The sequence below is a fragment of the Rhinoraja longicauda genome, chromosome 1, assembly GCF_053455715.1.
Source record: "Rhinoraja longicauda isolate Sanriku21f chromosome 1, sRhiLon1.1, whole genome shotgun sequence".
NCBI classification, from domain to species: domain Eukaryota; kingdom Metazoa; phylum Chordata; class Chondrichthyes; order Rajiformes; family Arhynchobatidae; genus Rhinoraja; species Rhinoraja longicauda.
The window spans coordinates 125,063,221-125,078,258 of record NC_135953.1 but is presented as its reverse complement, the minus strand read 5'-3'; the positions used below and the strand labels follow the sequence as shown (position 1 = coordinate 125,078,258).

The following is a 15,038-nucleotide window of genomic DNA, read 5'->3' as shown; positions in this document are numbered from 1 at the left end:
TCATCTTGTTTGTTTGATCCTTCCTTATTTATGTGCCCCCATCACACGATAGCGCGACAATTTTAGGACCACCTTACTCATCATTGGTCTGAGGTCACCTTAATGCAAGTTTCATTCAAATTGGTCTTATATTTTTAAAGCTAGAGACATTTTAAAGTTAAAAAAAGACCTTTTCCATGTCCCTGGGCGTCAGACGCGTTTGACGTCACAATGGGACCTGCCAGAGCGATGGGTGTGGCGGCCAATGGGGGGGGGGGGGGGGTTCCGTTCCGGGCCGACGAGCCGTTGCTAACTCACCCACTCCATCCCCCCTGAACCCCCCTCCTCCCCTCCCCACCATCCCCCCTGAACCCCCTCTTCACCTCCCCCCTCACCCACTCTATCCCCCCTCAACCCCCCCTTATCCTTCAGCACCCCCTCCCTCACCCACTCACCCCCCTCTAACCCCCCCCCCCCCCCCCCCCCCCGGGAGGACGAGCTGCGTTTTCAACGTCACTCCGCGCGTGCGCAGTTGGGGTGATCTACGATATTTCGACTGCTCGGCAACGTGAGGGGGGATGGAGTGGTTGAGTGGGTGAGGAGGGGCAGGGGGAAGATGAGGAGGGGAGATGAGGAAGGGGGTTGAGGGGGGGTGGAGTGGGTGAGTGCGGGGAGAGAGGTTGAGGGGGATGGATTAGGTGAGTGGGGTGGAGGGGAGGAGGGGGATAAGGGGGGTTGAGGGGGGATGGAATGGGTGAGTGAGGGGGAGGAAAAGGTGGTTGAGGGGGGATGGAGTGGGTGACTGCGGGAGAAGAGGGGAAGGGGGAATGGAGGGGAAGGGGAAATGGAGGGGAGGGTGCTAGAACAATGCAGGAGAGGTTTGGGGGGTTGAGGGGGGATGGAGTGGGTGGGTGGGTGAGGGAGGGGGGATAAGGGAGGTTGAGGAGGGCTGGAGTGGTTGAGTGCTCGAGGGGGAGGGGAGGGTTGAGGGAGGATTGAGTGCATGAGTGGGAGGGGAGGGAAGGAGGGGGGATAAGGGGGTTGGAGGGGAGATGGAGTGGGTGAGGGTGGGGGAGGAGAGGGTGCTGGACCAATGCAGGAGAGGCTTGGGGCCAAATGAGGGGGAGGGGGCTGCTGAGCCCACGAGCTGCCGCTAACTATAATAGATGCGCTCCCTCCCCCCCCCCAGGATCGTCAGTTGGGGGAGGGTTGCCCCAGCAGAGGCCCGCAGGAGAGATTTGGACCCAACGGATCCACCTCAGTCTAGTATGCCTTAATCCTCTGGGTCAATCTATCATGAGGTCTTTGACAAATGCCTTACTAAAATCTATGTAAACAACATCCACTGCCCTATCTCATCAATCATCATTTTTACCTCCTCAAAGGAACAGCTTCTTTCCAACAACCATCAGGCTATTGAGCACTACAAACTCCAACTAAACTCCGAACTACTTTGGTTGCACTATGGATAGCGTTACATTTAAGCACCATGGACATGGACATTTAAGCACCATGTTTACAAACCTTTTGTGCTGCTGAAAGTAAGAATGTCAATATTCTGTTTCATATATATGACAATAAAACACTCTTGACTCGACATTATTGCAGGATCATTTTGCAAAGCAACTCAAACCCTCAATTTTTATACCTCTGTCAACATTTTTCTTAAGTTCATTTCAACTCTTTCCCCTCAGTCTCTCACTTTATATCCCGTGAATCTGTTTCTACAGCCTAGCTTTGTGAACTATATTGGAGAAAGAGTGCTATTGTTAACGTTCAACAAACTATCCATTGTAAAAGAGATGCCCTCACACTAAGTCACTTCATAACATAGAATTCCTCTTCATCTCACATCATGGGTTCACTGATGGTGCCAGACTGGCAGATTTTCCAGATTATTTAATGATATTAAATTTAATTTAATACTCAAACACACTTGCAATTCACTTTTTTTAGAGTCACAGCAGTATAATATATTAGTTTAAGGAACATAGGAATGAAGCCCCAGTGTGTTTAAAAGAGTGTAGATAAAGGGACCTGGTGAATTCAGCAAAGGTAATCCTATGAATGGTAAGGGTAGGAAATTGGACGTTTTTGTGTAATGATGATTACATGGCACTAATATGACACAAATATCACTTGCCACTTTAAAGTATCTGGAGCACTTGAATCTCCGAGGTAAAGAAGGCAATGTAGACCAAGTGCACAGAAATGGGATTAGTTTTGATGGCCCTTAATGGTCGGCATAAACATGGTAAGTCAAAGGACCTGTTTCTCGACAAATCTAAGACATTTATCAACCCATGCTTAAACATGCTCTGTGTCTTGTTGCATTCAAACATATTTTATTTCATGCTGTGGTCCTACAATTGAATTAAGCATTTTCTTTTGCCGGTAAAATTTGCAATCATGCCATTCGGTATATGATAAAACACATGAACAAAAAACTTAACCACTGTTTCGACATGTTTTATTCAAGAGATATTTATAGATTAAGAGTACTATCATGTACATGTAAATCCATTAAAAAATGGCTGTTATTTCAATGAACACTTACCGAGAGGTTGGTCTCTGAAATTGTTTAGAATGTGGAAAATCACACTTTTGTTCATGTTCCTGCAGAGTAGGCTGTGTCCTTTTTGCATACTGCTTTTCAACTAGTGACATTGTAAACTGTGACAAGCTAGGCTAAGAACTCTGCAAATCCTGAACTCCTGCAATACACAGAATATAACATAGTCAGTTCAACTGATTGGAAAAATGTTCACTACTTCAATATTTCATGACAATTGGGAAAATATCCATGGTTAAAATAATCTTTATTCTCTGTATTTTTAAACTATTGCTTGTTATCAAGATCAGAATACAAGAAATTTACAGATTTACTTGGGTATGGATGATAGGCACAGAAATGTGGAGTAACTCAGCGGGACAGGTAGCATCTCTGGAGAGAAGAAATGGGTGATGTTTCGGGTCGAGATCCTTCTTCAGACTGGTTAGGGATAAGGGAAACGAGAGATATAGGCGATGATGTAGAGAGATAAAGATTAATGAATGAAAGACAAGCAAAGAAGTAACGAGATTAAGGAAACAGGCCATTGTTAACTGTTTGTTAGATGAAAACGAGATGCTAGTGCGACAAGTGAGGGAGGAATAGAGAGAGAGGGAATGCAGGGGCTACTTGAAGTTAGAGAAATCAACATTCATACCACTGGGGTATAAGCTGCCCAAGCGAAATATGAGATGCTGTTTCCCCTATTTGCGTTTAGCCTCACTCTGATAATGGAGGAGACCTAGGACAGAAAGGTCTGTGTAGGAATGGGAAGGAGAATTAAAGTATTTAACAACCGGAAGATCAGATAGGTTCAGGCGGACTGAGCAAAGGTGTTAACCAAAACGATCGCCCAGTCAGCGTTTGGTCTCGCCGATGTATAAGTCCACATCTTGAACAACGGATATAATAGATGAAGGTGGAGGAGGTGCAAGCAAACCTCTGTCTAACCTGAAAGGACTGTCGGGGTCCCTGGACAGTCGAGGGAGGAGGTATAGGGACAGGAGTTGCATCTTCTGCGGTTGCAGGGGAAGGTACCTGAGAAGGGGGTGGTGGTACATACATACTTGGGTATGGAAACTCTATTAGTTGTGGGAAAAATTGTACGTGGGTGAAAGTTGGATGGTCAGGAAAAACTGGCAGGAACGGTGTCGTCTCTACAAATACTAGGTGTATAGGAACAACCTGAAAATAAATCAACCCAATAAAAATAGAAAATTAAACCAGCAAGAAATTAGGGAATAATGGAAAGGCATATAATAAATAAAAGTAAATTGAATACATGGGTATGTATTACCAGAAAGGTTTACAGGAGCTGGTTAAATCAGTCAGGGGATCTATAATACTCCATATGTCAAAACTGCACTGACAGATTTCAAAAACTAATGCCACTTAATAGAAAGCCACGCTATTCCTATCAACAGACAATAAACCCAACTGCATATAACACAAAATCGCGCTGATGGGTAACATACATATCAATAACTGATATTCCCCTTGAAATAACTGCTGGCCTACCATTCACTTGAATGGTAGACAGTAATTAAATAAATTTAAAAAGTACAACTAAATAAATTAGATGCGTGAGTATTAAAAGGAAAGGTTAGGAAAGAAAGTTAAATATTAAATTGTAAAGAAGATGCGGCGACAACTTTAGGCAATGTTAAAATGAAACAGAAAATGCTGGAAATACTCAGCAGGTCGGAGAGCATCTGCGGTAAGAGAAACAGTTAACGCTTCACGTTGAAGGTGCAAGAAAGTGAGCGATGCAATCGCTGCTGATGGGAATGGATCAACAGTGTTAGACATTCGACCTCGCCGATGAGGAATTTATGATCCCTTCACCCCGACCTCGGGCCCGTGCCATGTTCCAGCGCCTGCAACAACTTGTTCACACTTGGACCCATTCTCCAGAGACGAGAGAAACAAAAAATAGCTGGAAGTAAAAATGTTGCCATCGTCTCACCGGTGTGGGGAGGGAGTGGAGAGAGATGGGTCCGCTGAGGACAGGTTCAGTGCGGACCGGGAGCAGCCACTTTGCCGCGACACTTGTGCTTGCCGTGGATCACCAGGCCCGCCGCCGCCGTTGCCGCCGCCATCTCCATGACAACGGCCGCGCGGGCGCTCTCGGGAGCGGCGCGGTGACACGACAGGGAGGCCTGGGCGATGCCCGGCCAACGGTCGCCCACGACCACAGACAGGGGGGGCGGTCACCCACCTCTCTGCACCGGGCAGACAGCGACAAGGATGCAAGTGAGTGCAGCTCAGATCCTGGGGAACCTCGCTCAACTTGAGTGGAAGTATAACGCGTTGAGAACAAAAAAAAGACACGCAGCAAAGTTTACACAAGTACAACTCGTAGAAACATAGAAAATAGGTGCAGGAGTAGGCCATTCGGCCCTTCGAGCCTGCACCGCCATTCAATATGATCATGGCTGATCATCCAGCTCAGTATCCCGTACCTGCCTTCTCTCCATACCCCCTGATCCCTTTAGCCACAAGGGCCACATCTAACTCCCTCTTAAATATAGCCAATTAACTGGCCTCAACTACCTTCTGTGGCATAGTAGGTAGAGTCATAGTAGAGCGTGGAATCAGGCCCAACTTGCCCACGCTGGCCAGCTACACTAATCCCACCTGCCCGCATTTGGTCCATATCCTTCCAAACATGTCCTATCCATGTACATGTCTAACTGTTTCTTAAACATTGGGATAGTCCCAGCCTCAACTACCTCCTCTGACAGCTTGTTCTATACACCCACCACCCTTTGTGTGAAAATGTTACCCCTCGGATTCCTATTAATTTTTTTCCCCTTCACCTTAAACCTGTGTCCTCCGGTCCCCGGTTCACGTACTCTGGGCAAGAGACCAGAGTGATTAAACTCGAGTGATTAAAGCAAAACACAAAGCGCTTGGAGGAGCTCGAGCAGCATCATCAACTATCTCTTTGCCGGCAGAGATGCTGCTGTCCTGCTGCTTGCTTGCTTGCTGCATATTACTGCAGTTTCTTGTCTCCAAGGATGAATAACCCTTATTGTAATTTTGTTGGTAAAAAGAGGGACTACTGAATGGTTGCAGCAAAGATCATGTTGCAATCTGAACCAAGTATTTAGATTTTTTTTTAGATTTAGAGATACAGCGCGGAAACAGGCCCTTCGGCCCACCGAGTCCGCGCCGCCCAGCGATCCCCACACATTAACACTATCCTACACACACTAGGGACAATTTTTACATTTACCCAGTCAATTAACCTACATACCTGTACGTCTTTGGAGTGTGGGAGGAAACCGAAGATCTCGGAGAAAACCCACGCAGGTCACGGGGAGAACGTACAAACTCCGTACAGACGGCGCCCGTAGTCAGGATCAAACCTGAGTCTCCGGCGCTGCATTCGCTGTAAGGCAGCAACTCTACCGCTGCGCCACCGTGCCGCAGTGCACAGTATGACTCCTGAAGGCCAACAAGAGCACAAAAAGATAATTCTGGGCTAAACTGAGATCATGGACGAACACATGGTGGTTCTGGCAGGGCTCGAACGCCATCATTTTCTACAATATGAAATTGGATAGTTTAAGTGTTAATGATGTATAATTTCCAGATAAACTCAATGCTTTTTATGAACACATTGAAAGAGACAGTGACACACATGCACAGCACTTAACGACCCTGTAATCTCAAGTCTGGGAATGAAGTTAGAGCTTCCTTAAAGAAGGTAAAGCCACGCAAAATAACCGAGCCAGACAGCGCCTCTAGCCAGGTGCAACAGATCTGTGGACCACCCGAAATGTCACCCATTCCTTCAAAGGTTTCAAAAGTCTTTTATTGTCATGTGTACCAATTAAGGTACAGTGATATGCGAATTACCATAGAGCCATACGAAAAAAAGCAGCAAGACACACAATGATTTGAATGAGACTGTGCATGGCTTGATGAATGAGTTTGTGGATGAGAACAAATTTGGTTTATAGTACAGTAGGTTGTCCAAGGTTACAACAGGATCTAGATCAATTGGGGAAAATGGGCCAAAGATTGTAGATGGAATTTAACTCAGACATATGCAAATTGGTACTTGTTAGAAAGTTATATAAGGTCAGAGTGAATGGCTGGGCCCTGGGAAGTGTCGTAGGACAAAGAGACCTATGGGTGTGGGCAGATAGCTCTCTGAAAATGATAACACAGGGTAGTGAAGAAGGTGTATGACACACTTGCCCACATTGGCTGGGTCACTGACTAGAAGTATTGAGACATTATGAGACAACTGCACAAGTTGTTGGTGACACTGCCCTTGAAGTATTGTGTGCAGCTCTGCTTACCACCGAAAAGAAGGATGTGATTAAGTTAAATAGGGTGCAGAAAAAAATCACAAGGAATTTGCCAGGAATAAATAGTGTGTTAGAAGAGGGAATGGAGAGATGGGGGTTGTTTTCTCTAGAGCGAAGGAGGCTGAGGGGATGATCTTAACTCGAAAAATCATGAGGGGCGTTGATGAACTGCCAGATGACGAGACAGAGGCGAGTACAATTGCAAAATGAATTGACAATTGGACAGATACATGAATAGGAAAGGTGTTGAGGGATGTGGGCCAAAAACAGGTAAACGGGACTAATTCAGGTTGGCACCTTAGTCGGCAGGGACGGATTTGGCTGACAGCTTGCTTCTGTGCTGTATAACTCCATGAATCTACATCGATCCAATCCTGTCTTTCAATAAAGAATGAGATGAGTAGATGAAGATTTAGAAGTATGATTACCCACAGCACACACTCAATACTATTTGACCAGATAGCACCTCACTCACTGGGGTAGACAGTTGTCAAGGATCCTAAACATAATAATTTGAAGGAAGAGTTGATCTCCTGTATCCTGCATTATAAGGGACATTAGCCACAGAATTAGGCTATATTAAGCAGACTTTTTAGGCTCTATGACCGCTGATTTAGTTTCAAAGTGGCATCTACGTGTATATTCTTTTGTACTAAACTTGCAGTAATGTTGGGAAAGATGGTCGCAGATAGCACTGAAATCGAATCCCAGAGATTTGCAGAACAAGTGACTGTCAATGTGAGATGTTGAGTTGATGTGAGCACTATCAAAAAGGGTGTTGTGGCCAGTACCTTGCAGAGCTGGATTAACACAGTCGCAAAAGTAGCATTTGCTACGGACCCTGCGCTTTCGAAGGCCCCGCGCTGTGTTGCGCGTGCCGCTTCCCAACCGCCGCGGATAGAATATGTTGCCAACGCCGCAGTTAGAATGTGTTGGCAGCGGGGCTGCGCGGACCAATGGGCAGCCAGCGCGTCACCACCCAACCGCCAACCCTGAGACACAGACCATCATCCCCCACCCCCCCCCCCCCCCCACACACACACACACCAGGGGTGCAGTGCTGCAGAAGCTCACTTGAGCGTCACTCCGGCACCTCTGGTCTGAAGAAAAGTCTCGATCTGAAAAATCCCCATTCCTTCTCTCCAGAGATCCTGCTGAGTTCCTCCAGCATTCTGTGTCAATCTTCGGTGTTTCCCGACGAGCCGTAGCTGTGGACTGGGAATGCGACACTGCGGTTTCGATGCCTCCCAGATAGCCGTGTAAAAGCCTGGATCGTCGGAGCCCACGGCACTCCACAGTTGGCACCACAGAGGTGTGAAGTGGGGCGTCGACAGTGGTGAGGCCTCGGCGGCGGCAGCGGTGAAGCCTTGCAGCGATGGGACCGTCGCCGCGGTGATGCCTCGCGGGTCGACGAGAGCGTGGAGGACCGCCATGAGGGGACGTAGGGGAAGAACAATGGAGGACCCTGCCTGGGGGGATCGCTGTGGGGGGGGACAAAAGGAAGAGCCGCCGTGCTTTGTAACTCATTTTTTGTACACTGATTCAAATTTGAGATTAAAATGCATTAAAAGCTCAGATGCTTGAAATATGAAATAAAAATGTAAAAAATGCTGTAAACACCCAATCAGACAGGCAATATTATAAGAAGAGAAACGTTTAGCCACTGTAGGCCCCGACACTGTAGGCCCAAACAGTGTAGGCTAACTAGGGTTGCCAACTGTCCCGTATTAGCGGGGACATCCCTTATTTTGGGCTAAATTAGCTTGTACCCAGACGCTGCCCAACGGAGGTTGTGTAGCAACCCGCCTCCCGGCCCGGGCGGCCACCATTAGCGGAGTGGGGGCGGGGGGAGGGTTAGGAAGAGTCCTGTCCCGTCCCAGTGTGGGGATGTTCAGTGCGCTGGGTAGATGGCGGCGGCGCTCCCACTGACGGTCCTCGGGGGGCCAAAGTAAGTTGCTGCTGTAGGGACATATGGATTGGCCAGGTAATAGAACCCTCGGATTGGGTTACGGTCACGGGGTGAGGAAGCGCGGGGTATTTAAATGCTTGGCGCCAAACGTTAGATTAGAGATTAGATTAGTGAGTGAAGTTAGTGTTCGTCCAGAAAGAAGTCTGTTGCGTTTGTTACGGGTTTTATACCAATAAAGTATTTGGATAATACCACTCGTCTGGACTCACTACATTGGTGACCTCGAACGTAGGAAGAAAGCAGCAGCATGTCGCAGGCGGGAGCGAGCGCGGGCGAAATTCATCTACCGCCGTTCTGGGCCCATCAGCCGCACCTGTGGTTTGTGCAGGCAGAATCACAGTTCCATCTTAAAAAGGTGGAGGAAGACCAGGAGAAGTACCACCAGCTGGTGAGCTGTCTGCAGGCGGAGGTGGCTGCGCGGGTCAGCCGATACCTGACCAGTCCACCCCAAACGGACCAGTACGTGGGGCTCAAGAAGCTCCTGCTGCGGACCTTCGGCTGGGCCCAGAGCCAGCGGGCTCTGAAGCTCCTCCATTTGCCAGACCTGGGGCAGCGGCTGCCGTCGGAGCTGATGTCCGAGATGCTGGCTTTGGCGGGCGACCATCAGCCGTGCATGATATTCGAAGCGGCCTTTCGGGAGAAGCTACCTGGGGACGTCAGGTTGGTGTTGGCAGACGTCCCTTTTGAAGATCCGGTAGCGTTCGCCGAGAAGGCCGACACGCTCGTGAGGGAACGCAACGCCCGAGACGGCTCCGTTAACCGGGTCTCGAGGCCCAGCGGCAGTCGGGGGTGCGGCCGGGAGAGCGACGCATCGGCCGCTATTGCGCAGCCGGCCCGCCAAGAGAGGGCGGCGGCGCCTGTTCGTTGGCAGCGGGCTCGAACAACAGAGCCGGATAGGCGTGGCTGGTGCTCTTTCCATCGGCGGTGGGGCAGCGAGGCACGAAGCTGTAGATCCCCGTGTTCGTTTCCGGGAAATGCCTGGGCCGATCGACTGCAGAGGCATTCTCGGTTGGCCGTAACCACCGCCTCTACGCTACGGATCAGAGTACCGGGATCGTTTTCCTAGTGGATACGGGAGCGGTCGTAAGTATTGTGCCCCCCTATGACTGTGAAGTTCGAGTGGGGGAAAAGGGCCCGCCCCTAATTGCAGTGAATGGTAGCACCATCCGTACATACGGTAAAAGGACCATGTCCCTGTCCTTCGAGTCCAGGACTTACCGTTGGGAATTCATCGTTGCGGATGTGGGCCAGGCCATATTGGGGGCAGATTTCCTATGGGCGTTTTCCTTGGTCGCAGACGTCCGAGGGAGGGGCCTACAACCCTCGGCTGATGTACGGCCTCGGGGTACTGGGCCAGAGGCTTCTGCAAGCGCCGCCCCACCCAGCCTAGTTATCCAGTCCATTACCACGGCTCCCGGTCAGTTCGATGCGGTCCTGGCCGACTTCCCGCAGCTCCTCGTCCAGCGTTTTGATTCACCTTCGGAGAAGCACGGGGTCGTCCATTTCATTCCAACCGAAGGGCCGCCGGTTTTTGCCCGGGCACGGCGCCTCCCACCCGACAAGCTGGCCAGGGCGCGAGAGGAGTTCCTAAACCTGGAGAGGTTGGGAATTATTCGGCCTTCGAGTAGTCCGTGGGCCTCCCCCTTGCACATGGTTTCCAAAGCATCTGGGGGGTGGAGACCATGTGGTGACTTCCGTCGACTCAACGCGGCAACACGGCCGGACCGCTATCCGATTCCACACATTCAGGACTTTTCAGCTAGCCTGGAGGGGGCGACAATATTTTCAAAAATTGATTTGGTGCGGGGATACCATCAGCTCCCGGTCCACCCGCCGGACATTCCGAAAACAGCGACCATCACCCCGTTCGGACTGTTTGAGTGGTTGCGTATGCCTTTCGGCCTTAAAAATGCAGCTCAGGCATTCCAGCGTTTGATGGACCGGGTGGGCCGAGGGTTGCCGTTTGTCTTTTTTTATCTAGACGATATTTTGATTGCCAGCCGTTCGGTCCAGGAGCACTTGGTCCACCTCCGCACGGTGTTCCAGAGGCTGCAAGACCATGGCCTGATTCTCCATCCGGACAAGTGCCAATTCGGCCTGTCCGCGGTGGATTTTTTGGGTCACCGGGTTACTCCGGCCGGTGCCACTCCTTTACCAGCTAACGTGGACGCGGTCCGCTCTTTCCCCCGCCCGACTACCATCAAGGGCTTGCAGGAATTCGTGGGCATGGTCAATTTCTATCATCGGTTCGTGCCTGCAGCAGCTCGGGTTATGCGCCCCCTTTTTCAATGTCTCGCAGGTAACCCCGCGGAGTTGGTATGGTCCGTAGCTGCGGAGACGGCTTTTGTTGCGGTCAAACAGGCTCTCGCCAACGCCACCATGCTGGTGCACCCGCGCACCTCCGCCCCCACAGCTCTGACGGTGGACGCCTCAGACGTGGCGGTGGGTGGGGTTTTGGAGCAGCAGGTCGACGGTAATTGGCAGCCTCTGGCGTTTTTCAGCAGGCAGCTCTCTCGAGCGGAGCTCAAGTACAGTGCGTTCGATAGAGAGCTCCTGGCCCTTTATTTAGCAGTCCGCCACTTCCGTTATTTTTTAGAAGGCCGTTCTTTCGTGGCCTACACGGATCACAAACCTTTGACATTCGCTTTTGCTAAGGTTTCTGATCCGTGGTCGGCTCGCCAGCAGCGGCACCTAACCCTCATTTCGGAGTTTACGACCGATGTCCGTCATATTGCGGGTAGGCTGAATGCCGTTGCTGATGCCCTGTCCCGGCCGGCCATTCCCTCCGTAGCCGTGGTTGGTAAACATGTGGATTTCCAGGAGCTAGCGGAGGCTCAGTGCCTGGAAGGAACTGCCGCGGTGTACGCCTCCACAACCTCGGGACTGCGTTTAGAGCAGGTGGCGTGTGGCCCCACAGGTATCAAGTTGTGGTGCGACGTTACTCTCCCACGCCCTCGCCCGGTGGTGCCTGCTGCTCTGCGGCGTAAGGTTTTTGAGGCCATTCATGGCCTGGCACATCCGTCCATCAGGGCGACTTCAGCCATGGTGGCTGACCGGTTTGTCTGGCATGGCCTGCGAAAGCAGGTGGCAGCCTGGTCACGCGCCTGCATTCCGTGCCAGACCTCCAAAGTCCATCGTCATGTCCAGCCCCCATACCAGAGATTCGAGGTTCCCCCCGCCCGTTTTTTCCACATCCATGTGGATTTGGTGGGTCCATTGCCCTATTCTAGGGGTTACACTCATCTACTGACGGTGGTTGATCGGTTCACTCGTTGGCCGGAGGCGCTCCCGTTGTCGGACACCTCGGCGGCCTCCTGTGCACGGGCCCTGGCGTTGCATTGGGTGGCTCATTTCGGGGTCCCGGCTATCATCACTACAGATCGGGGAGCCCAGTTCACCTCGTCTCTCTGGGCCGCGCTGGCGCAGCTGTATGGTGCTCGATTACAGCAGACCACCGCCTATCATCCCCAAGCCAACGGGATGGTTGAGCGTTTCCATCGGCAGCTGAAGGCGTCCCTCTGTGCTCGCCTGACTGGCTACGATTGGGCTGACCAGCTGCCTTGGGTCCTCCTCGGCATCCATACGGCCCCGCGGGCTGAGCTGGGCACATCTTCGGCCGAGCTCGTCTACGGTTCGCCCCTGCGGGTGCCGGGCGACATTCTCCTTTCCACTCCCGCCTTGCCGCCATCCGTCACGTCAGTCTTGGGCTCCCTCCGGGAACGGGTGGGTTCTCTGGCTCCAGTCCCCACCTCTAGTCACGGAAGCACAGCAGTTCACGTTCCTTCGGAATTGCGGAGTTGTGATTTCGTGTTTCTTCGGAAAGATTGCCACCGCCCCCCTCTCCAGCCGGTTTACCAGGGCCCGTTCCAGGTGCTCAAAAGAGGGACTGTAACCTTCACCTTGCAGGTAGGAAATCGTCAGGAGCTGGTTTCAGTGTCCCGTCTCAAGCCGGCCCATTTAGACCAGGACCTCCCCGTGTCGGTGGCTCAGCCGCCGCGCCGGGGCCGGCCTGTGGCTGCTCGACTGGTCCCGTCAGCGGCGCCCAGTTTACCACCTCTTGGGCCTCCGCCGCCTATGGTTGGTCCCGGGCTGCCGTTGTTCATCAAGTGCCCCCCGTCACCTGCACCCTCCGCTCCAGTGGACCCCCCATCGCCTCCAGCGGCGGCGTCCACCCCGCCTCCTGTCACGCTGGGGGTATCGGTTTCCCCCATCCGTACACGTTCTGGGCGGGAGGTTCGGCCGCCCGTGAGGTATGGTTTCGAGGGTTCTGGGGGGGGGTCATGTAGGGACATATGGATTGGCCAGGTAATAGAACCCTCGGATTGGGTTATGGTCACGGGGTGAGGAAGCGCGGGGTATTTAAATGCTTGGCGCCAAACGTTAGATTAGAGATTAGATTAGTGAGTGAAGTTAGTGTTCGTCCAGAAAGAAGTCTGTTGCGTTTGTTACGGGTTTTATACCAATAAAGTATTTGGATAATACCACTCGTCTGGACTCACTACACTGCGCCGATGCCGCTGGACTCTGGGCAGCTTGGGGAATGCGCTGAGTCAGCCGGGGGGAGGCGAGGGGACGGGGGAGCCGAGGGCAGGCCCAGCGCCAGGCCTAGGCTTCAGCCTCCACCACCACCAACGCCCAGCCTCACCGTCGCTGCTGCTGCTGCCACCTTTCCCCCTGGCCCACCTCAGGCTCACGGTTACCCGGTCACGTCCAGGCCCTGGCTCCGGCTGCTTACCCCGGCACCAGGCCTGGCTCTCCCGCCACTACGGAGCCGGCAAACCCGCCCCCAAGAGACTAGTGCCTCATGAAGGTCCAAGCAGAAGATGGGCGGCGTTTCGGGTCGAGATACTTCGAATAAGGTAGGGGAAAAAAACCCTGCAGATTCTGGTTTAAATTGAAGGACCTTCTCCCTTCGGAAGGGCCTCGACCCGAAACGTCACCCATTCCTTCTCTCCTGAGATGCTGCCTGTCTCGCTGGGTTACTCCAGCATTTTGTGTCCACCTCCAGACACTGTAGGCCCGGAGTGGGAGCACGTGGCTGCTGGCTGGGTGAGGTCACCTTGTCCCATATTTATGGCCACTTTACAACATATGCACTAGCTTAATCTGGCCCTGGTACCTTGTGTTCAGTGAACATGTTGATTTTGTGATCTAACAGGAAAGAAAAACTCCTCACTTCAGCTATTTAGAGGGACTATTGATTACTTGCAGATTTATTGATGATTTATTTTTAGAATGTTGACTTGACTGGTGTAGAGCAGAAGTTTATGCCTTGAAAAAATTTAAATATATTCTCTGTGTTTGACAGTTCGAGTGGATCTTGCTAATGACCTTTTGCTCACAATAGGACGAATTTTGCAGTTGGTGCTCTCTATTCTAAAGTTTAACAAATTAGAGTAATTATTACTAAAAACACAATGCCAGCAGCACGAACGTAAGAAGAAATACAAGTTAGAAATGAGCAATGCGGGATTTCTATAGCTAGATATCCAGAAAAATGTCTGGATATTTTAAACTTCTCCTGCATTGGATTCAAAGAAAACACTTATTGAACTTTGTGTGGCTTACTGTTCAGAAGAAAAAGATGCAGCTGCTAATATTTATAAATGATTTTACTGAAATTATCCCTTTTTAGGCAAGTCACATAACGCAATTGTCATTTTCAGAATGTCGGCAGCCTGAGCTACTCACAATCTACTGGAAGTAGTACATTTTTCAAAGGACTTTTTGCATAATTGATATTGTGTCTTTGGGTTTAGGATTTTTCTAAGGATTAATGCATTTAGTGGTTTGTGATTTAGATGGAGCATAATTTCAAATGGTGGCCAAGCTTATTTTGATGGAGTGCTCTCACCTAAATTGGTTGTAGGAGTATCATTAAATTCCTAAATGCAATGTAAACATGTGTTATCTTTTAATTAATATAAAGTACCTTCATTCAGTAAGAAAAGTCTCACTTCTACATCAAAATATCTCATATTCTACTGCAGTTTAGAAATCCAGCATATAAATTGATGTTGACAGTTTAATCTGATACTGAGTCAACTTTCCGTTGAGATATTAATCCTGCTGAAGTGGAGCTGGGGGATTTTCCAGTGTTCTTGGTAACATTTATCTCTTGACCAGCACCAACAACAGTCACTAACTTCAAGAAACCTAACCATAAATTAGCTGGACCTAAAATAGGTTAGATCATTGCAATTTATTTTGCCCTTGA

General features: G+C 50.5%; 1 protein-coding gene across 2 annotated transcripts in view; it reads right to left on the bottom strand.

Annotated features, from left to right (window-relative positions):
- Window positions 1-4,679, bottom strand: part of ttc29 (tetratricopeptide repeat domain 29) — a 237,649-nt gene extending 232,970 nt beyond the window's left edge. The window contains exons 1-2 of one of the 2 annotated variants that reach the window (XM_078406097.1): window positions 4,497-4,679; window positions 2,537-2,693 (exon numbers count right to left, since the gene is read on the bottom strand). In XM_078406097.1, coding sequence (XP_078262223.1) covers window positions 2,537-2,646 — 110 coding nt within the window. In that variant the 5' untranslated portion in view covers window positions 2,647-2,693; window positions 4,497-4,679. The remainder of the gene's footprint in view (window positions 1-2,536; window positions 2,694-4,496) is intronic. The other variant, XM_078406087.1, reaches the window with a different exon arrangement.
- Window positions 4,680-15,038: the final 10,359 nt, after the last annotated feature.